The sequence below is a fragment of the Lepus europaeus genome, chromosome 11 (genome assembly GCF_033115175.1).
Source record: "Lepus europaeus isolate LE1 chromosome 11, mLepTim1.pri, whole genome shotgun sequence".
NCBI classification, from domain to species: Eukaryota; Metazoa; Chordata; class Mammalia; order Lagomorpha; family Leporidae; genus Lepus; species Lepus europaeus.
Window position 1 is genome coordinate 56,805,752 of NC_084837.1, and position 24,952 is coordinate 56,830,703.

The 24,952-nt window shown below is 43.9% G+C and overlaps 1 protein-coding gene and 1 long non-coding RNA gene across 3 annotated transcripts in view; one reads left to right on the forward strand and one right to left on the reverse strand.

Annotated features, from left to right (window-relative positions):
- Positions 1-18,763: 18,763 nt before the first annotated feature.
- ACTC1 (actin alpha cardiac muscle 1) lies at positions 18,764-23,944 on the reverse strand. Its single transcript, XM_062205577.1, has 7 exons — positions 23,855-23,944; positions 23,120-23,270; positions 21,700-22,024; positions 20,920-21,081; positions 20,595-20,786; positions 19,624-19,805; positions 18,764-19,096 (listed from the first exon to the last, which is right to left on the reverse strand). Exons 2-7 carry the CDS (start codon positions 23,246-23,248, stop codon positions 18,953-18,955), a joined length of 1,134 nt encoding a protein of 377 aa, XP_062061561.1. The 5' UTR covers positions 23,249-23,270; positions 23,855-23,944; the 3' UTR covers positions 18,764-18,952.
- The window catches only part of LOC133770038 (uncharacterized), a 33,139-nt gene continuing 30,910 nt past the window's right edge, over positions 22,724-24,952 (forward strand). For both annotated transcript variants that reach the window (XR_009867302.1, XR_009867303.1), the window contains exon 1: positions 22,724-22,916. This is a non-coding gene — a long non-coding RNA (uncharacterized LOC133770038). The remainder of the gene's footprint in view (positions 22,917-24,952) is intronic.

The following is a 24,952-nucleotide window of genomic DNA, read 5'->3' on the forward strand; positions in this document are numbered from 1 at the left end:
ACAGTTCATTGCTTAGTCATGTAATATTCCATAAATTTTTTCCTGCACAAAGTTATATTTTCCCGGTATAAAAATTATCATTTGTTTGTATGCTTGATTTTCTCTTTTTTTTAAAGATTTTTATTTATTTATTTTACAGGTAGAGTTATAGACAGTGAGAGAGAGAGACAGAGAAAGGTCTTCCTTCTGTTGGTTCACTCCCCTAATGGCCTCAATGGCCGGAGCCACGCTGATCCGAAGCCAGGAGCCAGGTGCCTCCTCTTGGTCTCCCATGCGGGTGCAGGGGCCCAAGCACTTGAGCCATCCTCCACTGCCTTCCCGGGCCACAGCAGAGAGCTGAACTGGAAGAGGAGCAACCGGGACTACAACCCAGTGCCCCTATGGGATGCTGGTGCAGCAGGCGGAGGATTAACCAAGTGAGCCACGGCAAGGGTCCCTGTATGCTTGATTTTCTAAAGACTTACCACTACAGCAAACCCAAATTCCTCTCAAAATATTTGAATAAGCATCCTACAGTGCACAGGACAGTCTTAAACAACGAAGAAGTATTCTGCCCAAATTGTCACAATTTTGTTCAAGACATCCTGGTGTAAGGTGTTTCATTGGACAATTAACTAATGAGTCTTCTGATACTGGTATCTTTTATTCTTTTCTTGGGTAGGTCAAGTTCTGCAGGCTACAATCCTATATTCTGGGAGCCAAGGAGAAGTGGGCTGGTGGTTTCAGTAGTCAGTATATAAAGATTACCTAATCACTCTCATGGAATATCGCCTCCTCCAGAGACTCTCTCCAGATATGTTTCTAGATTTCTGCAGGGGGAAGGAAAGGCAGTTACTTGCTGTATGAAGAGGAAAAGGGGTCATGGAACTTTAATTTCATCTTAAACAGACCTTCAAACAATCCTACTACTCTTAGTTACATCCTTGCTTCCTCTTTACTGCCAGTTCTTGAACCTGTGGGAGAGTGAGTTTCTTCTGCATGAAACATTGCTCCCTAGTTCTTTCTACAGTGGACTGCTAAGTGAGTAATACTTGGCTGTATCTTTTCCAGTGTTCTGTCATCTTTGCTTTTACAGCTTTATGTCTTTAAAAAAAATTCTTTTCTGTTGTACTAGTGAGATTTCTGAAGGAAATGAGCATAAACGCATGTGCTGTCTCTTCCATCTGTTATATGAAGGTCACACAATTTGATGTTTCATGTTGAAGCATTCCTTGGTATCCTCTAGTAAGGGAATCCTAAACACGGTGAGTCCATTATCAAATGAAATCAATGCATCAGTACTGAACACCTTCTACACATATGGTAAAATGTATCCTGGTGACTCTCTCATGGCCAGCTTGAAGGTGAATTTCCAAATGGATTTTGATGTCAGAAGTGGTTTAGTTGTTACTTTCTCTTAAAGAAATATACTGGGGCCGGCACTGTGGCATAGCAGGTAAAGCCCCCGCCTGCAGCGCCAGCTTCCATATGGGCATCAGTTTGAGTCCTGGCTACTCCACTTCCAATCTAGTTCTCTGCTATGGCCTGGGAAAGCAGTAGAAGATGGCCCAAGTCCTTGGACCCTTGCACCTGCGTGGGAGACCTGGAAGAAGCTCCTGGCTCCTGGCTTCGGATTAGCCCAGCTCTGACCGTTGCAGCTATTTGGGGAATGAACCAGCAACGGAAGATTCTCTCTCCCTCTCTCTCTCTCTCTCTGCCTCTGCCTCTGCCTCTCTGTAACTCTACCTTTCAAATAAATAAATAATAAAAGACCTAAATCTGTATATATGAAATACATTAAATTTGTATAACTTAAATAAAATTTTAAAAAAAGAAATATCCTAACTACAAATGTCAGAAGGAGATAATTTGGAGCCCATATAAACTGCAGGATTTACTGTGATAAGAACAAAAAAAGTATTTTAATCTAAACTCAAGCAAAAACAAGAATTCTAACACAATCTGCTAAAAATAAAATCGCACTGTGGACTAATTCACTTACTAAAGTTCTGTGTGCACAGAATTCAGATTTCTCCAGCTGACCAGCTTCCTGAGCAGCTGGAAAAATGACTTTAGCTCAATGTCACTGGCTGCGCTCTCTCCTCAGAAATCTGATTTTCACTGTGGTCCTTTGAAAGCTGATGATTCCGGAGGAGACCTGGATTGCACTCTGGATTTCCAGCCTGTGAACAGATGCTGCTTGCAATGCCAACTGAAGCATCACTCCCATAAAAAAAAAAAAAATCTGCTTTGCAAGCAGAGATGGATGCTGTCATTCTTCCCAGGTACAGTGGGTGCTGGCTATGATTCTCTCACACCCCACCTTCATGTCTTACACCAAGACAGACATTACATTCCCCCACTCGGAAAGAGAATTTCTAATGCTCAAGGTGTATTTGCATTGAAGTTGAGCTAATAAATATGGCCCAGAGTAGCTGAGACCTGAGGCTAGCACGATGTGACTCCTGCATCTTGACCTCTAAGGGACTACTTGTATGGTGCCACAGCAACTACTTGTATGCCACTGTCAATGTCATAAAAACATGATCAGAATGTATCAGGATTTGGCACGGAACTGTTGAGTCAGTGATCGAAGTATTTCATTTCTTACCATGAGTTGTATAGTTTTAAACTTGTAAGACATTATGTAAATAATATTCAGTATAGTTTTAAAAATTAGAATATGGAAGGAAATCAAGAAAATGACCAATAATCTCTTCTCTCAAACATTGACTGGCAGTTTTTTCTGTGCTTATCTGTTCAGCCGTATTCAAGAGCATGGATAAAATGTTTGTAAAAATTGAGATATAGAATGAAAGAATTGAGGCTAGCATTATGCCATAGCACTTTAAGCCTCCAGCATCCAATATGAGGACCAGTTAGAGTCCTAGGTGGTCCACTTCTGATGCAGCTGTCTTCTACGGCTTGGGAAAGCAGTGCAAGATGGCCCAACTACTTGGGCCCCTGCACCCATTTAGGAGACCCAGAAGAAGCTGCTGGCTCCTGGCTCTGGACTGGCCCAGCTCCAGCCATTGTTGCCATTTTGGGAGTGAACTAGCAGATGGGAGGTCCTTCTCTCTCTCTGGCTCTGCCTCTTTGTAACTCTGCCTTTCAAATAAATAAGTTAATCTTTTAAAAAAATGAACCCAAAGGGAAAAAAAGAACCAAAGTATTACCTACTCCAAAACTTTCATTTTGGCCTAGTGGTTAGGATGCCTGTGTTCCACGTTGGAGTATCTGGCTTCAAGTCCTGGCTCTAGATACTGATTCGAGCTTTCTGCTAATGCAGATCCCAGGAGGTAGCAATGATGGTCAAGTGATTGAGATCTTGCACTCACTTGGGAGACCTGGGTTAATTTCCTGTCTCCCAGCTTTGGCCCAACCCAGGCTTAGCCATTGTGAGCATTTGGAGAGTTAACTCTCTCTCTCTTTCTCTCTCTCTCTCTCTCTTTTCCCCTCCCTCCCTCCCTTCTTCCTTCCTTCCCTCTCAAAAAAAAAAAATCAAAAGGGAAAGAAAAATCATATCCTTATTTTTAAAAGCAAGTATCTACTGTAAATATTTATGTTGTTAGACTAGGAATAAAAGCAAGGCAATCATAACTGGAGGGACATAGAAGTGAACTTTAAAGTGTGTTGAATTAAACATGTATTAGTGCTTAAGAATAATCACTAAAAGAACATAAATGAAGTGTAAGACATCTAGACTGGTTAAGAAAAAAAGGGCAAAAGGAGAATAAAGAAAATATCAATTTAGTAAATCAAAGCCTTAGTCTGCTGCAGCTGCAGTTACAAAATATCAAATCCCATATGGCTTAAGCAGCAGACATTTATTTCTGTCCGTTCTGGAGGCTGGGAAGTCTAAGATCAAGTGCCTGTTAGCTCAGTTGCTGTTGAGGGCTCTCTTCCTGGCTTGCAGACAGTGGCCTTTTCACTGTATCCTCTTGTGGTGGAGAGAGAAACAGAGAGCCCTTTAGTGTCTTTTCATATGAGGACACTAATCCCACCATGAAGACCTCACTCTCATGGCCTCATCTAATCCTGATTACTTCTTCCAGGCCCCATCTACAAATACTACATTGGGGGTTAAAGCTTTAGCATAAAAATTTGGGGACTGAGAGAAGACACATTCAGTTCAGAGCAATCTATAAAAAAGGAAAATCAAAAAAGCACAGTAAATAGTAACACAATTCAGTGATGGAAGAATCAAAATATTTTGATTCATTCATTTGATAGCATACTATTTAATAGTCATGTATCAATAAAAATAGATCTGTAAAACTAAATGTTAAATGAGAAAAGCAAGATGCTGGATGGTGGGTAGAATATGACTCCATTTATGTAAATATTAAACATAAGAACAATAGCATATATTTTATTTAGGGGCACTTAGTAGATTTATTGAAATTTAATAAGTGGGAGCCAGCGCTGTGGCGCAGCAGGTTAATGCCCTGGCCTGAGGCTCTGGCATCCCATATGGGCACCAGTTCTAGTCCTGGCTGCTCCTCTTCCACTCTAGCTCTCTGCTATGGCCTGGGAAAGCAGTAGAAGATGGCCCAAGTCCTTGGACCCCTGTACCCACATGGGAGACTAGAAGGAGCTCCTGGCTCCTGGTTTTGGATTGGTGCAGCTCCAGCAGTTGCGGCCATCTGGGGAGTGAACCAGCAGATGGAAGACCTCTCTCTCTGTTTCTGCCTCTTTCTGTAACTCTTTCAAATAAATAAAATAAATTTTTAAAAAGGCGGGGGGCAATGGTGAGCTGTGTTGAGGTTTGAAATAAGCTCTATGGATCAGACAAGATGGAGGTCATAAGAGACCTTCACAAGAGCTGGGTTAATGGAGTCACATGACAACCTGGAGTGGGCTGAGAAATGAGAGGTCTGTAAGGAAACAGAAACAGCTCTCTTGAGGGCCTTTACTTCGGAACAGAGAGAGTGGTGGCCACAAGAGAACGTGGGGGCTGAGTGGTTTCTAATAGAGTTCAAAGTGCTGGGGCCGGCACTGTGGCACAGCGGGTTAAAGCCCTGGCCTGAAGTGCCAGCAATCCCATATGGGAGCCAGTTCTGGTCTCGGCTGCTCCTCTTCCAATCCAGCTCTCTGCTGTGGCTTGAGATAGCAGTAGAAGATGGCCCAAACCCTCAGGCCCCTGCACCTCCTGGCTCCTGGCTTTGGATTGGCGCAGCTCCAGCCGACGTGGCCATCTAGGGAGTGAACCAGCAGATGGAAGATCGCTCTCTCTGTCTCTACCTCCCTCTATTTCTGTCTTTCAAATAAATACAATAAATCTTTTTTTAAAAGTACCAAGTTTGTTGTAAGAAACAGGGAGTTTCGCTCTGTGTCATTTTCTCTCTTTGGGCTAGAAGATGGGTGACATGAAGGACAAAGAAAGGGAAGGGGAACCAGTGAGACTTAGCATTTAAAATCTTAAGAAAGAAGGTTTGCAAGGGCTTCTGGTTATTGAACATTTACTCTGTGTGCACTATACTAATCTCTAGGAGTCTACTCTCTAATTTAACTTCCACATTGTGTGCAGAGCTGGAATTTATAAAATGATGACTAAGTCCTGTATGTAACATCGGAAATCACCAAGAACTGTTCTTGAAAACATGTTAGACAGTGTTGTCCAGTGGAAAAACAAAAAGGAACTGAGCACGTAGAAGTAGATAGAATAATATTGATAATACAACTGGACCGCTTCTGGTTGAAGTGATCTTAAAGAGAAAGAATAGACCACAGGGAAATTGGTGATTCCCTCTCCTCTTCTGTCTCTCCCAACACACACCGCGTGCACACACACACAATCAGAATGATGGACTCACTTGCTCCAAAGAAGCAAAGAACTGAGAGGGAAGGAGTAGCCTGCATGTTTTTCGCTGGTTCACTATTGACCTTGTCAGAAACTCAGGATGAAACAAAATGAGAGTCCTCACAAAATACCACTTTTGGGTAGGAGGCCCAGTTGCCTAAATTCTCTTGCAAGGGTCCATTTGCATCTAGAAACTACCCTGCCAGCCAGAAGCTTTAAACTGGCCCTCTTAGCAGCCCTTCCTGTTTTTGTCCTAAGACTCATTGCCTATGTTCAGGAATTTTTAAACCTTGCCCAGATTATGAATTTACATGTTATTCTCTGTCTTCCTTACCCGCTCAAAAAGTGACTGTTCCCCCCAAGCCCGATGTCATAGATAAAACCAACATCCACCAAAAAGAGGGTATGAGGACATGGCTGAAAGTTGCTCCGTACTTTATTAGAAGAAAACCTGAGATCTGTTTATTTAACAAAGGTTACTTGAGCAAGAAAAGGGCTGTAGACCCAGGCAACATTCCACTGAAGATGGTTCAGAATGTCCCACCCACTATACCTACAGGTTAAATTTATAGACAGAGAAAAGGAAGTGACATACAGAAACATCCTGATTGGCTACATTTATCTCAAATGGTTATGTTCTGGCAGCTGTCAGTCACTGGTTGACTTGAAGTTCAACTGCTATGATTGGCTGACTCAGTTACCTGGTTACAAGACTATACTGTTAGGTTTACAACAGCCTGTATTCTCAGGTTACACTTTGGTTTTTTTTTTTTTTTTTTTTGACAGGCAGAGTGGACAGTGAGAGAGAGACAGAGAGAAAGGTCTTCCTTTTGCCGTTGGTTCACCCTCCAATGGCCGCCGCGGTAGCGCGCTGCGGCCGGCGCACCGCGCTGATCCGATGGCAGGAGCCAGGTGCTTATCCTGGTCTCCCATGGGGTGCAGGGCCCAAGCACTTGGGCCATCCTCCACTGCATTCCCTGGCCACAGTAGAGGGCTGGCCTGGAAGAGGGGTGACCGGGACAGGATCGGTGCCCCGACCGGGACTAGAACCCGGTGTGCCGGCGCCGCAAGGCGGAGGATTAGCCTAGTGAGCCGCGGTGCCGGCCTAGGTTACACTTTGATTAGTCATCAAGCTAGGTTTAGTTTCCTGTAAACAGAGACCACCTTGGGCCAAATGTATCATTTGAGTATGGAGGTCAGTTTAAGCCTAATTTATTTTAGTTCAAGGACTTTAATTCACTATAAAAAAATCAGATGAGGCAAACAGGGCACAGATCAAGAGCCTAATGTTTGGAAAAGAAGGGATCTAGGGAGCATTTGAGTTCATTAGTTAAGAACAAAGTGTCCTTCAACGAATAACAATCAAATACCCATTGAGGAGAAAAGTGAGCATTTTAGGACCAAATCATTAATTCAAAGAACATCAAGAAAACATAAAATGCACAACACCTTGATCTACTATGAAATAAATTCGGGGATGTAATTTTAAATGTTTCATAAAGAGGTCCACAAATCCAAGGGTATTACTATATGTGAACTTTTCACTAACTAGAAACAAACGTTTATGTTGGATGAACTACTCTTAAACAACCATCTTCTCAGTTCTTGAAAATTTGTGTTGAGTGGAAGGGCATTGCCACTTCTCCAACTGCAAAAGCTGCATTTCTTTCAATATTAAGGTTAATGAGGGCTGGGGCCCTGTAATCTACATGAGTAGGTTAATTCTCATGTGTCCTAGATAGTTGAGAGAGAAAGAGATTTAGAACTTCAGCTGAAGAGACATGCACACACTGCCAAACCAGAAATGAATGCGTGCAAAAGGAGCAAGGAAAGCACTCTGTAGAAGGTTCTCTGTACCTCACTTTTCCATCCTTAAAGAAGGGCCAAACCTGACTCCTCCCTCCCCTGTTTGTACATAAAAGGCTCCAGCTCACTGCTTTGAACACTTCGGGAGATAAGCAGTCATATGATCCAAAATTTCATTATATTATAGTAAGAGAAATATTACATCAAAAATTGACATTGCTGGGAGGACACACATGGCTTGAGTGTATTTTCCTAAGTCTGAGTATGGTTTGAGTTAACCTCATGTTCTGCTATCAAGGGTATGGATTTACAAAATACCACTAAAAATGTCTTCAACCGCAAAGTCGAAAGTTCAGAGTTTCAAAACATTACAATTAAAAGAGATTATTCCAACCCGTTCATTTAAAGTAACATATTCTGCCCACAGGCAAGGGAATGTGACTTCTATCAGGACTTCCTATTCAAGGCTGCCCTTGTCATTGTGATGATAAAGGGGAGGGCAAGACAAGGCAAGAAGGCCAAGGAGGTGAGTAAGAGAAAACTGTTAACCTTCATAGCAAAGTCTTCACTTATCTTCCAAATATGTAGATATTTCCATTTTTGAAAAATGGTTCAATGGACACCAAAATCATACATTTTTATCAGGTATCAAGTGATGTTTTGATCCATGTATACATTGTTTATGTGCAAACAGGGTAAATATGCCTCTTCAAACATTTAACAACTCTTTATGAGAAAACATCCAAAATCCTGTCTCCTAGTTTATTAATTTAAAGAGAAATATACAGCACACTAACTTTATCTATAGCCACCCTACTGTACACTAGAAACTTAGAACTTTCTACTCCTATCTAGATATAATTGGTATGCATTCATTCTGTACAGTCTGACTCTGTGCTGGGCTCCTTACTAGAAAACAATGATTGTTTATTTTAAAAACAAGCAGAGGTAGATAAGAAGTAGATAAGCAAACATTTAAATTGTGATAATTAAAAATCCCAGAACAGACAAAACTGACCTATAGTGACAGGGTTTCCTGGGATTAGGCATAGACAATTGCATTTGGAGGTGATAGAATGTTATATAATTTTGACTGAGGTGAAAGTTATTGAATATATACATTTGTCAAAACTCATTGGGTCACATGCTTAAAATGGGCACATTTTATTGTATAAATTACACCTCAATGCAGTTAAAATTAAAAAGTAAAATAACTAAATAAAGGCAACAAGCTAAGATAATACAGGGGTGGAGGTGTGATGTGAATCCAGCTTAGATGGGACCTCAAGAAGGCTTCTCTGTGTAAAAGAGATTTTCTACTATAAAGGCTGTTACCTAAAATTTATGAGAGGTCATTGCTTTAGACTGATTTTCTGCCCTAGACCCAAAAGACCAGGTAGCATAAAAATGGAGTCGTTCATGCTAAGTGCCACATAATCAACCCGAACTTGGAAATGAGCCAGTTTTCTAAAAAATCAGAAAATTCATAGCAACCTATCCAAAGAGGCTCAGTCAACCTGAACTGGTGTGATAAGAAAGTCCCCTCTGCTTTCACCCTAAAAAGAAAGAAGCTTTGCAATGACTAATGCAACCTCTGGTTCATCGTTTCTCCTTTCTTCAGCCATTTCTGCCTACAAAGCCCACCTTCCCTGCTCAGCTCTTCAGAGCACCTTTCTGGATCACACATGGGATGTTGCCTGATTCATAATTGCTAATAAAAGCCAATCAGGTCACTAAACTCAATTTGTTGAAATTTTGTTTTTTGACAAGAAGGGTGCCCCAGTGAGGAATCACACAGGCAAATGTCATAACTGTTTTCCTTACTTTGCTTGCAACAGAGGACAAAAGTCATCATTTTTATTAAAAAAAAAAAAGATCATAATTTCACTGTTCCCTGGGAAGCAGGTATATACAACCGATCAATCCACCAAAGTCCTTCTGGATGGTGGTACCAGGGAGGAATAGCAAGAGTATGCAGTTTCTTTTTTGAGGTGAAGACTGTGTTCTAAAATAGACTATGGAGATGGTTGTGCTTATCTGTAACTACACCAAAAATTAATGCGTTATATGGTATGTGAATTATACCTCAGTAAAGATTACTTTTAAAGGTAATATGATGGGGCCGGAGCTGTGGCGCAGCGGGTTAACGCCCTAGCCTGAGGCTCTGGCATCCCATATGGGCACCAGTTCTAGTCCTGGCTGCTCTTCTTCTGATCCAGCTCTCAGCTGTGGCCTGGGAAAGCAGTAAAAGATGGCCCAAGTCCTTGGGCCCCTTCACCCATGTGGAAGGCCCTGAGGAAACTCCTGGCTCCTGGCTTCGGATTGGCGGGGTTCCAGCCATTGCAGCCACCTAGGGAGTGAACCAGCAGATGGAAGACTTCTCTGTCTCTACCTCTACCTCTCTGTAACTCTGTCTTTCAAATAAATAAAAATAAATCTTTAAAAAAAAAAAAGTAATATGATGAGCCAGATCAGGTTGGTAATTTTGGTCATTGAATAAAACAGAGTAAGATAGTTAAAAAACAATCCTTCATTTTGGCTTTCTTAGCTTCAAACACACATATTGAACCAACAAAATGTAACTAGAGTGGCTGCATATAGATTTTCTGTTTCATTAATAAGCCCCACTTACCCCCCCTCCAATAAGGAATAAAATTATCCCATAATAGACTTCACATTTCTGATAGCATGGCTCTTTGGACACCCTGAACAACTCTCCCAACTGAAATTAAAATTCTGGATAATATTTGTTATTTCAAATTATTTTTCAACTGTTATGAAATCACCACAGAGCCTTAAAGCAAAGCAAAATCGTGGGAAGATGAGAATTAGCTGAGGAAAATGTCAGAATAGGTTATGTTACACATTGTGGTGACAAAGGCAGTCTTGGAGGGTAGCTTAACAATTGTTTATCTTTCAGTCACACTTCATGGCTGTAGGAGCTTCTGGTCATTCTGCTCCTATGGGGATGCACACTAGTGGAGGCTTTGAAGCAAAATGTGAGTGTTGAAATTTATTTTTTTAAAAAATGTTTGACAGACAGAGAGACAGAAACAGAGACAGGTAGAGACGTCAGAAAGAGTCCCATCTGCTGGTTCACTCCCCAGATCCCTGTAATGCCTAGACTAGGCCAAGCTAAAGGCAGAATCCAGTAACTCAATCAGGTTTCCCACATAGATGGCATGGACCAAACTATTTGAGCTATCACCTGCTGCTTCTCAGGGTGTATATTCACAGGAAGTTGGAATCAGTAGTAGGGCCATGACCTAAACCCAAGCATTCCAGTATGGGGTGTGGACATTTTTTTCTTTTTTTTGGACAGGCACAGACAGCGAGAGAGTGAGAGAGCGAGAGAGAGAGAGAGACAGAGAGACAGAGAGAGACAGAGAGACAGAGAGAAAGGTCTTCCTCCCATTGGTTCACCCCCCAAATGGCTGCTACGGCCGATGCGCTGCACCGATCCAAAGCCAGGAGCCAGGTACTTCCTCCTGGTCTCCCATGCGGGTGCAGGGCCCAAGCACTTGGACCATCCTAGTGTGGACATCTTAACCACTAGGCAAAATGCTTGCCCCAGATTTTTTAGTCCTTATTTAATGTTTCATTATCTTACAGTTTGGCTGTATATTCTATTTTTTATAACCTTCCTACTAAGATTTATATTTGGAGTAAATCCTCTAAATCAAGTCCTTTCTGAATCTCTCATCACTATCAACCTACAGTTTTCTTTTTAGAAACGGAGATCCTTTTACTATATTTCATTTATGGCACTCCCTTTTATGCATTAAAACCTAACCAGTTATTATAATACAATAGAATTGACACTCCAGGGTAATGGATAAAAAAGGGGACTGACTACCCTTTACTGTAAGATTTAAATAATTTTAAAATAAGTTTCTGCAATTGGAGAGCAGACTCAAAGCAATGTGAAAAGTACATCCTACACTGAGAATTTAGAAAGCCAGTTTAGATTTTTTTAAAGGCCATGGTAATTATTAATTGGACTCTAAACAATATTGCATGAAGCCATACTTCTTCCTCCTTCATGAAGCTAACAATCAATCTGTTCTTTGGAATGTGGAGGGGAATCTATATTCTTGACCTTTGAAGCATTTGCTACCTAAATTCTCTTGTTCTTGGATTCAAATATTCAATAAGGATATCTACCCGTTAAGCCATTCTGTACCCAATACCAGAATTCAATGTCTTTAAATGTCATTTCAATGGACCATTTACCTTCTCAGGAAATGCCATCAGCAGAAAACACATATTCACTCATATCAAATCCAGATTTCTACACTTGTCTCTCAAGATCTTGAATGATATACATTCACATATATGCATATATGTATAATGCATAAAATATATACTAAAATATAAGTATATGTAATTTAAAATTAATAATGATGATTACAGAGCATTAATTAAGGCCTACTCTGTGCCAAAGCCTGAGAGTAATATCAACTATATCCTACTACATCCTCATAGCAACCTGGAAGGGCCGGTACTATCAACATTTGTGTCTTACAGGCCATTAATACAGCCCACCTGTTTTTCCAGATCCATTCTGTATTCCCTCTACCTGCTCTAGTCAACTCTCTCCACCGCCTTCTTGTCCCCAAAATCACTGTTTCTCCTAATTCAGCCCATCTTATTTTTCTCCTAGAAAATTCTTAGCCACTTTTAAGAACCAGGGCAATCCCTATATTTGGGTGATGTCCTGTATCTTATATAAGACTGGAGCTGCATGTGAATTACTTTGAAATCTGAATTTCCTTGAAAAAACACAATCTTCTTCCTTGCTTCTATCCAGCATTTAGCATAGCCTATTATTGCTGCAAAGGAAAGCCATCCCACTCTGTCCACACGTCTCTGCATCCTCACAGGGTCCCTAGTTCCGAACCACAGCATCTCCCACTTGCATCAGTGGAAAAGTCCTGCAGTATTTTATTTGCCTATGCTGTTGCTTCTCCAATCCAGTTTCCATCTGACACTTGGAATGACCTTTTCTTTTCTTCTTCTTCTTCTTCTTCTTTTTTTTTTTTTTTTTATTTGACAGGTAGAGTTATAGACAGTGAGAGAGAGAGAGGCAGAGAGAAAGGTCTTCCTTCCGTTGGTTCACTCCCCAAATGGCTGCTATGGCCGGCGCTGCCCTGATCTGCCAGGAGCCAGGTGCTTCTTCCTGGCCTCCCATGCAGATGCAGGAGCCCAAGCACTTGGGCCATCCTCCACTGCCCTCCCGGGCCACAGCAGAGAGCTGGACTGGAAGAGGAGCAACTGGGACTAGAACCCGGCACCCATATGGGATGCTGGAGCCACAGGTAGAGGATTAAACAACTGAGCCATGGCACTGGCCCCTCTTTTTTTTTTTTTTTAAGAGTTATTTTATTTATTTGAAAGTCAGAGTTACACACAGAGAAAAGGAAAGGCAGAGAGTGAGAGAAATGTCTTCCATTCCGCTGGTTCACTCCCCAAATGACCTCAGAGCCAGAGCTGAGCTGATCCAAAGCCAGGAGCCAAGAACTTCTTCAGGTCTCCCATGTGGGTGCAGGGGCCCAAGGACTTGGGCCATCTTCTACTGCTTTCCCAGGCCATAGCGGAGAGCTGGATTGGAAGAGGAGCAGCCAGGACTAGAACCAGCGCCCATATGGGATGCCGGTTATTCAGGCCAGGACTTTAACCTGCTGCACCACAGCACTGGCCCCAGAATAACCTTTTCTAATACAAGTTTTGGTGCAGCCATTTGATACATCAGTTAAGACACTGCTTGGGACATCTGCATCACATACCAGAGTGCCTAGGTTCATGTCTTGGTTCTGCTCCTGATTCCAACTTTCTGCTCAAACACACCGTAGGAGGCAATGAGTGACAGCTCAGGTACTTAAGTCCCTGTCACTCATGTAGGAGACCCAGATTGAGTGGCTCTGGCTTCAGCCAGGCTCAGACCTGGCTGTTGTAGGCATTTGGGGAGTGAACAGCATATGGAAGACTCTCTCTCTCTCTCTCTCTCTCTCTCTCCCTCTCTCTCTCTCTCTCTCCCCCCTCATACCAAATAAAACTAAAATGAGAATTTTTTTGAGAATTAAAACACATGTTTTATATTCTTATGCTTCAGACCCTTCAGTAGGGCTGGTGTTGTGGTGCAGCAGGTTAAGCTACCACTCGCTATGCCATCGTACCATAATGGAGTGCCAATTTGAGTCCCAGCTGCACTTCTTCCTATCCAACTCCCTGCAAAGTGACTGGGAAAGCAGCAGATTATGGCCCAACTGCCTGGGCCTGTGCCACCCATGTTGGAGACCTGGTGGAGTTACAGGCTCCTAGCTTTGGCCTGACCCAGTCCTAGCTCTAGCTGTTGTGGCCATTTGGAGGGTGAACCAGTGGATGGAAGATCTCTGAGTACCTCTCTCTCTCTCCCTCAAACTCTGCCTTTAAAATACATAAATAATATTTTTCCAAATAAAAATAAACCCATTAGCAGGATCTATTACACTGAGAATAGGTTCCAAACTTCTTACTGTGGTCCAAAGGTCCCATGTAACTGGGTTCAGCACCACTGAGCCTTCCCTTTCAGCCTCTGTCACTTCCCAGCTACTTCATTGCATGTGATATTTCCAGGGTCTGCACTGGCAAGAAGCTGGGGTCAGGAGCCAGAGCTGGGCATGGAACCCAGGTATCTTAACTGCTTCTTCAATGATAGGTCAAATACCTGCCCCTAATGCTGCCTTTCCAAAAAAAGCATTTCCTGACAATCTTACCTAATTTGAATCTTCCTCTGTTGTCAGAATCTTTTTGTTTGCCTGGTTCACTCAAGAATCTATCTTGTTATTCCCTCTGTGGGCTTTAATCGGGCTCTACCCGTGAATTTGTCAACTTGGCCACTGCCTACCTGCCCTCTCGCTGACACGCACCAGACATCTGGATTTTAAGCCACATGAGTGCAGTGGATATTTTATCCCCAGTATCCAGCAGATGGAGTTCCACAAGCATATGAAAGTATATCAAAAAGTTTGAGGGAAAATGAAATAAAAAGATAGTCCACATTTTTCATAAATGTTTTGAGGAACCCTTGTATGTTTGCTGGATCAGACAGTCAAAGAAATTGTGAATTCTTCCAACTAGAATTAACTTTTTTGATAGGATCATTGTCTTTTGCTTCTTGTCCCGGGAGTATGACAGGGCTTCAGAAACTCCCTGCTGGTGAGTTAAATTCATGCTGAGAGTATGTCTTCCGGTTTCCAGCTCCCCTTGCTGCTGTGAGACCCACCAGGCTGCTGACAAGGATGTGGAGCAGCCTCAGTAGTGTGTACTCCTATCTCTGTCATTTACTCTCAGCATGACTTAAGGCAAGTGGCTCTTCACGTTTCAGTTTCCATCAACAAAATGAGTTTATTATTAAACCTTCCTTCATTGCTTTGCTCTGAAATTTAATTAGGTAATATATTTGAAGGGCTTTGTTTGAGTGAAGTCATTGCTCCTCTCAAGTCCTTCTGTCAAATCAAATCAAACTCTTAAACTGAAAGGTTGGAGTCTTCTAACAGTTGGTTCCTCCAAAATACCATAATTTTGTCCTGATCTAGCTCATTAGGTGTGGTGTTGCACCATTGTGCTCCTTGCTTTGCAGACTCACCCTTCCTGCACTCAAGAATATCAACCAGGCCCTGTGTGGGGATGGGATGATTTAGTCCCCAAGCCTGGCCAGACTCAGAGATTCCCTAGAACTTTTTTGTTTTAAATTTGTATTTATGTTTGTTTTATTTGGGAGGCAGAGAGGCAGACAGAGATCTTCGATGTGCTGGTTCACTTCCCAATGCCTGCAACAGCCACAGCTGGACCAGGACGAAGCCAGGAGCCTGGATCTCAACCCAGGTCTCCCATGTGGGTGGCAGGGACCCAAGTACTTGAGCCATCATGTGCTGTTTCCCAAGATGTATATCAGCAGGAAGGAAGATTGGAGTAGTCAGGAGTCAAACCAGGCATTCTGATAGTGCCACTTAGCCACTGCACTAGACTTCTACTCCCCTTGAATTTCTGCCAGTACTATATGGAAAGGCACCTTTTTTTATCCCAGAGTAAGCCCAGCATATGGAGAAATCCTGAATTACTGTAAACCCAGGCTGCCATAACAGAGTGCCACAGACTGAATGGCTTCAACAGCAGACACTTACTTTCTCATTTCTGAGGGCCGTAAGTCTGAGATCAAGGTATTGACAGGATTGATTTCTGGTGAGACCTCTTTCCTCAGCTTTCACACAATTGCCTTTTGCTGTGTCCTCACGTGGCCTTTCCTCTGGGTGCGCACTCCTGGTATCTCTTCCTCTTCTTATAAAGGCACTAGTTCTGTTGGATTAGGACTCCATCCTCATGACCTCATTTAATTTTAATTGGCCCCTTCAAGGCCCTTTCTCCAAATATACTGGAGTCAGGAATTCAGCATATGAATTTTGTAGGAACACAATTTAAACCATAATAGAATCCACAGAAGAAATAGAAAAGTGGAGCCTCAGTAACATTGTTTTAGGCTCTGGGTATGGTAAATCAGCTCTACCTCTAAATATTGTTTTCTTCAGTAATTTTCCTTTTCTAAACCTATCTATACAATAACCATAACTTGGATAAGGAAAATGAATAATGTCAGAAATTTCTAATAGCATTCTTTTCATTATAGGTTGAGAAGAAATATAAAAATCAGATATAGGTTTTTTAACTTACATTTCACCCAAAGACATATTCACTGTAGACATCTTCACTATTTTATATATATGAAGGTGGCTTAAAAAAAAAAAAAAAAAAAAAAAAAACTAGAAACTAACCTGGGGCCGGCGCTGTGGCACAGTGGGTTAAAGCCCCAGCCTGCAGCGCCGGCATCCCATATGGGCACCAGTTCGAGTCCTGGCTGCTCCAGTTCCTATCCAGCTCTCTGCTATGGCCTGGGGAAGCAGTAGAAGATGGCCCAAGTCCTTGGGTCCATGCACCCACGTGGGAGACCCAGAGGAAGCACCTGGCTCCTGGCTTCAGATTGGCACAGCTCCGGCCGTTGTGGCCATCTGGGTGTGAACCAGTGGGATGGAAGACCTCTCTCTCTGTCTCTACCTCTCTCTGTAATTCTTTCAAATAAATATTTTTGAAAGGAAGAAAGAAAGAGAGAGAGGGAGGGAGGGAGAAGGAAACTAAGCACAATTTTTAGAAGATTCAGGAGTCTTAATATCTTATATTCTAACATCAAAATAGAAAAGAGGAAACCTCAAAATTCCACAAGAATCAGTGTGTTATTATTTGTGATGCAAATATCAGAAGCTTAAGTAGGAATAACAATTTCCATTCTATTTCCATTAATACATGGAAACAACCACAGGTGCTATCACAACCAGTTGTCTACACTTGAAGCATTCATACAGTATTCTAGGGTAAAATTAGTAATTCTATTCTAGTTTGAGAGATGATAAAAAAAGAGGCACAGAGACTGGCTGAATAGTACCTCCCTGTGTATGCCCCCAATCTGTCTCCTTGGCTGATACATAGCTTTTAAACCAGTCCATCTGTGCTACAGGATAGAATTGGAGAAAAAAGGAAAATCTACAACAAAGTTTACACCTTATCCAAAGAGAATGCTAGTAAACTGATTTTGCCTCTGTTTCAGAAAAGTCTTTCCATTTGTCTGTGCTAAATATCCTGAGCTCCTGAAACAGAAAATGTGCTTGGATCCCACTGTGTCCCCTGCCTCTACTGTCTTGGGAATATGCATATGGCATCACTTGTTTACTCCCTCTGTATATTGATTCCATTATCAAAAGGTAAAGTATAATAAATTCATTTAAGCACTCCCATAAGCTCTAACAGTTCATGAGCAATTAATCTGAAAATGGAAATTTTTATTTTTAATTTTATTTGAAAGGGAAGGAGGGACGCGGAGAGAGAAAGAGGGAGGGAGAGAGAGAGAGAGAGAGAGAGAGAGATCTTCCATCTGCTGGTTTATTCTCCAAGTTCCTGCAACAACCAGGGCTGGGCCAGGCTGAAGCCAGGAGCCCAGAACTTAATCAGGTCTCCCAAGTGGGTGGCAAGGGCCCAAGTACTTCAGTCATCATCTGCTACCATCCAGGGGCTGTGTTAGCAGGAAGCTGGATTGGAAGCAGGGAGCCATGCCTTGATCCAGACACTACATTACAGGGTGCAGGCATCCCAAGCGGTGATTCATCTCCTGTGCCAAACACCCACCCTTGAAAATGAGAAATTTTAAGTTTTTGCAATCAGGTTAAAATTCACCTTTACAAGTAGATTTCCTAAAATTTACCAGCTCCTCCCAGTCCTCCTTGTGCCTTATGTTTTGGGTTTTGCCCCATTTCCTTCTGTTGAGATTCCTGCTCTTCTTACCCAATTCTTAACCATTTTCAAGACCCAGACCCATCCCTGTCCCCTTGAAGTCTCCCAGAGCTTGTGGTATGTAGTGTATGTGAGCCCATCAAACATAGTACACGTCTGGTTCTTTTGGACACTGTCCCGACCATTCCTCCTACCAGTAGGCAAAGTCCAGTTTGAAGCAAAATGAATATTGCGGCTTTTCCCTCCCCCTTGCTCCCTCAGGACTTCATGCCACCCAAAACCCCAGTTCCAAGATTTCAAAGAAATAAAAAGGTTGAAGACCTTTGTCCCACAAATTAGTCATTAATTATGCAAAAATGTCTGATTCCTGCTGCCTCACACATATTTTGAACATACACAGTGGTCTTGATTTATTTAAAGTAGGATGTGACTGGACCGTGGCTTTTGTGTTTCATGCATATCAGGAAGACAACTGAAGAGTTAAAAGATTGAGAAACTAAACCAATTTATTTAAAATAGTCTTGGACTTTCTCATTACCAATATGTATGTGCTTTTCTGCAAAGTTACAAAAATGACTTGAATATCTGCTAAAGCAACAACTTTCGGTCATTTAGTCATTCATAACCACTAGTTTTAGTTGGCCGTTTCCCTTCTTGATTATAGAGAATCAAACATGATTTACTTTTCAGATATGAAATATATTCACGATTCTGTTCCAAAGTATAAAAAAATTATCATTCTAACTCCCAGGTATATGTCCCACTGATTCATCTGATGAACTTTATGGTTCCATAATATTACAATGTCAAAGCAAACACTGGCCCCACCTCATGCTTACTCCAAAAAGAAATAGAAGCTTCTGTAGGTTGCAAGTCCTGGCCTGGTTTATTTATAAAGCAATAAATATAAGAAGCACAAACAAACTCCACGTGTGTAAACAAACTGTACAATGATTGATGAGAGATGGGGCAGGGGGTGGCTCGGAAGACTCCAAGAAGCATAATACTGTCATCCTGAACACAGGGTAGACTAGGAGAGAAGGCACCTTAGAAGCATTTGCGGTGGACAATGGATGGTCCTGCCTCATCATACTCTTGCTTGCTTATCCACATCTGCTGGAAGGTGGACAGAGAAGCCAGGATAGAGCCCCCAATCCAGACAGAGTATTTACGCTCAGGGGGAGCAATAATCTGCAGAAAGAAAACAAAAACTTCCAGTGAACTCTGAAGTTCTAAGCAACATAACAAGTAATCTGTTGGGAAGAGTCACAGAAAAAAATATTAGAAATTCATTCACTGTGATGTGAGACACTTCACTCCAGAAAATAATATGGCCAATCAAGTGTTAGGAACTTTCCTCTATTTCATCATTTCCATTGTTAAACATTCTATAAGGAAGAATTTCACCCACTTCTCTGAACTAGAGAATTATATGACAGCAAGCTAAATGCAAGGGTGGAGGTTACCCCAAAAGTTGGGGACTTCTAAAATGTTTAAGAGATTTAATTTTTAAAAAATATTTTAGTTTCTGCTTGAATGCATTTAATTTAGAGTTTCCGTCTAAGGAAAAGTGCTAGAAAAAAAATCAGAAAAAGTTCTTTAAAAGGTAAAGTCTATAGGAGACAGGGAGGTAAGTGTGAGGGTAAAGGAATTAGGAATGAAGTTCTGCTTCAAAAGTCAAGATCTGCCTTGTCTCTCCTACCCACAAAAGTCTTTACCTTAATCTTCATGGTGCTGGGAGCCAAGGCAGTGATTTCCTTTTGCATTCGATCAGCAATGCCAGGGTACATGGTGGTGCCTCCAGATAAGACATTGTTGGCATACAGGTCTTTGCGGATGTCAATGTCACACTTCATGATGCTATTGTAAGTAGTTTCATGGATGCCAGCAGATTCCATACCTAGAAGCAAGTTTATTAAAAAAAAAAAAAATCACAGTACATTTAGCACATTTAGGGTGGAGGAAAGAGAACAAGACTTCTCTTTGTTGCTAAGCTGTCGCCATTTGTCTCTGAAACATATGTTCCCCTATAAGACACATTGAGGAGAACAGGTGGAACAAGTGTCTTTTAAAAGTGCTGGCAGATGATTCTCAAAAGACTACCAAGAAACTAAAGCTCTGTTTAGCATTTATTTGGCGTGAATACCTTCTGTAACCATCAGATGTGTGGAGATGTATTGGAAAATGACAAAACATACAGTTAAATTAAAAATAAGGGAATTTTTTAATTTGCAGATTAAATCAGAGCCTGACAAGTTTCCTCTTAGAATCATCTCTAAGGAAAGATATTTGATGACATACTAGCATCCACTTTTAGGAGTAGGATTGCCATTGCATTTGATGATGATTCACTTAAAAGGCAAATTCTGCTACTTGGTAATGGAACTTATTGGAATAAATCAACTCTATGAGTAATTGTTCCTTTCCTGCAGACACGTGATATTCTGTTACTACTCTGTCTTGTCCTTTATTCTGAGATGAAGTCAGTGTGCCATCCTTTATCACATCACTGGAGCAGAACACAGACTTTCCATTTAATGAGCCAGCCGTACTTGAGGCTGAGCTGCGTGAGACTCCATGCTACGACTTCTTTGAACTCATGGATCCTTAATCCCTCCTAATTATAGGAGATTTTATTCCAGGAGACCCCACAATTTTCTGTGCCTCTGTCCCAAACCCAGCAACTCACCAATGAAGGAGGGCTGGAAGAGTGTCTCAGGGCAGCGGAAGCGCTCGTTGCCAATAGTGATGACTTGGCCATCAGGCAGTTCATAGCTCTTCTCCAGGGAGGAGGACGAGGCAGCTGTGGCCATCTCATTCTCAAAATCCAGGGCAACATAACACAGCTTCTCTTTAATGTCACGGACAATTTCACGTTCAGCTGCAGAAATAAAGGGCATCACTGTCAAGCTCTGAAGAAAGAGAGTCAATTGCGGGGAGGAAGGTGGATTCACTGAGGGAGGAAAAAAAAGCAGAGACATGCTGTGGCAGATGAGACACACACAAACACTCACCAGTGGTGACAAAAGAGTAGCCACGCTCCGTGAGGATCTTCATGAGATAGTCAGTGAGATCCCGACCAGCCAGATCCAAACGCATGATGGCATGGGGCAAAGCATAGCCCTCATAGATGGGGACATTGTGAGTTACACCATCCCCAGAGTCCAGAACAATGCCTGTCATGGGAAATGGAACAAGGGAAGTCCCTGAGGACCGCTGCTTTTAGCCATGGCAAAGTCTGATTCTAGTCTTGACTGAGGGATACTAGTGCTGGCACGAATCCAAATAAATTAGATCTTTTACACAAGAATAATGAGAATAAGCATAAGTTGATACTAAATCTGAAGTCAACAGCAGTTCTTCCTTTTAAAGATTATAGTAGAAAAATGTCCCAAGGACACTTTCAAGTGACTATCCCTGCAAGCCTCCAGGGGAGATTTCTTAGTTTTCATCTAACATACACATGTCCCTCCCTTTCCAAATCCTGTAGAGAATCTTGGGGATGTTGCCCAGGGGATGATATTGTGACTGCTGCACTGGTCCTTGTATTGTGCTGAACCTCGATATGTAACATCAGACAATTTCAGTTAGGGAATGCTCGTAACTCCAGCAGCTGTCAACTCTTACAGTAAGTGTGCTCAGAAATGTATCTTGGGGGTACTACTGTTCTCTCTCTTAGCGCAGATACCCTGCTAGAGAGAGTGACGGAAGGGATGATGCCTTTCTCATTTGGGGAATCTGATTCACAGTGAGAAAGTGATTCATCAGTGACTGGCCCCACACCCCAAGCATACCTGTGGTACGGCCAGAAGCATACAGGGACAGCACCGCCTGGATGGCCACATACATGGCAGGGACATTGAAGGTCTCAAACATGATCTGAGTCATCTTCTCGCGGTTGGCTTTGGGGTTCAGTGGGGCCTCCGTGAGCAGGGTTGGGTGCTCCTCTGGGGCCACACGGAGCTCATTGTAGAATGTGTGGTGCCAGATCTTCTCCATGTCATCCCAGTTGGTGATGATGCCATGCTCGATTGGGTACTTCAGAGTCAGGATACCTCGCTTGCTCTGTGCTTCATCACCTACATAGGAGTCCTTCTGACCCATACCCACCATGACTCCCTACAAGAAGAAGATGGGCAAATCATGCATCCGCCATCTCAGGAATGTACTCAATGCCCTATCAATTTAGATCAAACTCCATAAGTCCAGGAAAAATTTTTAAATGCCAGAAATATTAAACAATAGGATTTTACCTCAGTTTAGAAGAATCACCTAAAATCAATCATACCTTCACTCCTCCCCCCCCAAGAGGAAGTAATTCTATTGTTTAGAATATAGTGGGGGAATATAGAAGCTATGTCATTGAAGCAGAACCTCATCTCATTTTTAAAAATCACAATGCCTTCATTAACTTATTAGGCTCATCACCCAATGTCAGCCAAAATACAGATGACTGCATTTTGCAATGACTGAATGAATGACACATTGTTTTCCTCCTAAGAAAGATCCTGACATTTATCAAGTGAACATGAAAATGGTTGATATGCCATTATCACCTTGACGGTGGAATGCAGCCCATGCAAAGCTGTCCTAGACTAGCCTTCATTCAGTGCTGGTTACTACAGATCTTGTCGCTGGCAGCATGTCTGGCCACAGAGCGTTGCATTGCTTTTAATAAACAAGGTGGTATGTCACTATCACCATGGCACTTACTTCCTCTGTCACCCCTGCCTTCTAAAAATGCAACAGCCAGGAAGGAGCTAGATGGCATTTGGGGGGCGACCTGTAAACGGGCTGTGAAGTGGGAGGAATGAGGAATGCGGGTTGGAGCCCGGCTGGTTCAGAGCAGCTCTATTATTTGATTTTTTGAACAGGACTGGAAAGGAGGAAGAAGGGGGAAAATGCAAAGTGGGTACAGAAGACCTGAAGACTGAACCTCTGGACGGAGTGCAGAAAAGCTGGTGCTTCTCAGCTTTCCCCAGGAGGCCGCTGAGAAAGGGTGCATTGCTTGGTATGTTGGGGCTCTGTACAGGGTACTGCTTGTCTTGGCTTGGGTTTGACGCTATCCTGTCTTTTCCTTAAAGAGTGAATGAAAACCGTTGGGTCAGGTGAGACATTTCCTAGACCTGGACAGAGGAAGTGGCAGGAAAGAGCGCAGAGAGGGCCTGGGGGCTGCCGCAGGTGGGAGCAGGGCCGGAGGGGCAGGCGATGTACCTGGTGACGCGGGCGGCCCACGATGGAAGGGAAGACAGCGCGGGGCGCGTCATCGCCCGCGAAGCCGGCCTTCACCAGCCCGGAGCCGTTGTCGCACACCAGGGCGGTGGTCTCCTCGTCGTCGCACATCTTGGTACAGCGTCAACGGGGTCTGCAGGTGGAGAAGGGGAGGGTGGGCCAGGTTCAGTGCCTGCGGAGCTGGCCTCTGTACCAGGAGGGAACAGAGCAAAGGGGGCTGGGGCGGGGTGGGGGTGGGGGTGGAGACGCCTGCCATCTCCCTTTCCCCTCGAGGCATAAAAAGAAGGCCGAGAAGATGCCGTGGAGGAGGTGGGGAGCGGGTGCGAGGAGCAGGGGAGAATCCCCCAGGCTCTCCAGCCAGGAACCGCACCTCTGTCCCAGGTGCAAGGAGGGACCGCTCAGCGCCCAGGAGACCCATCCCTTTAGCAGATCTCCCCTTGCTCTTTAATTGTTCTTCAACCAGGAACCCATTCTCTGGCCCTATCCACACCCCCGAACCTGTGCTCCAAATGAAGGGGAAAGCAAGGACCCCAGAGACCCCTTCCGCGCGCTCCTCTCCCGCGGGGACCGAGTCCCCGGACGAAACAAGTCGGAACAGGTCGGTGCCAGGGTGGCGAGAGCTCAGGGCCTCGGCCGAGGGCGGCCCGGGGCTGGCTGGGCCCGCCTGAGAGGCTGGGGTCCGACAGGGCTGTGGCGCAGGGGCGGGCGCTGACTCACCGTCCGCGGCTCGGCTCGGCTCGGCTACGCTCGGCTCGGCAGGCGGTGGGTGCCGAGCGCCCGGAGCGCCGCTTTATAGCGCGCTGATGGACGGGGTCAGTTGGAGCAGCCGGGGGCAGGGGTGGGGGGCCCAGACTGCCACCTTGCCTTATTTGGTCGCCTTCACACCATCTAGGACCGCCGAGGCCATTCATGGAGCCAAGGGCAGGGGAGAGGATCAGCGGGGGGCTCCCAGACCATGTAAGGAAGGGGAGGGGGTAGCCAGGGGGATGGCCAAATAGGGAGCTAGGGAGGGGTGCGGGCGAAGGGTAGGGGGCAGGGGAAGACTAAGTGACGCCAACCCACCCCCTCTCTCTTCCTGAGGTGGGGGTGCTCCCTGATGTGCTGTGGATTTGTTCCTAGGCATCCCCGCCAGCCTAAGGGACAATAAGCCACATGCGAGCGGGAAGGCTTGGCGCCTTGCCCTCAGCTGAGGGGTCCTGGCAGCTGGGCCCCAAGCAACAGGGGAGCGACAGCAGCGTCTCATCTTCCAGGACTCTGTGCGGGAGGAGCAGAGCCCTGGCAGTCCTCAGAGGCACAAAGGACACCATGCAGCACATTTGTGTGTTTGGGACAAGGCATCCTTTGGTTCTCCTCCCTGCCAGCCCCTAAGTCTGACAGCAGAGATCAGCCAAGGCCACCTTGGTCCCAACCCATGCACAGGTCAAGGGCTGGCAAGGAAGAGACTGAGAGGGGTTGCTGTGAGGGCTCCCCCAGGTCTTGCTGAAGAGGAGGCCAGCTTGACCCCAGTCCAGATGTCTAGTCACCTGCATTCATGCGGCCAGGCATTTGCACAAACTCGACCTCAGGGCTTTGGTTGAGAATGGAGTACCCTGGTACCAACGTGAATGAAAGAACAGAGGCCCAAAGGCCCTAAGGCACTTGCTGATGGGTCTTTAATCCTGGGGCAAAGTCTTCACTCCAGGTAGATTCAAGACTGGAGAAGCACTCTTGTCAAGAAGAGAACAGCAAATCAAACCATACATACCAACAGTTGTTACCCAAAGTGCGTAATGTCGGCCTAACCAGGCTGGGGGTGGGGGGTGAGGGTGGGGGTGA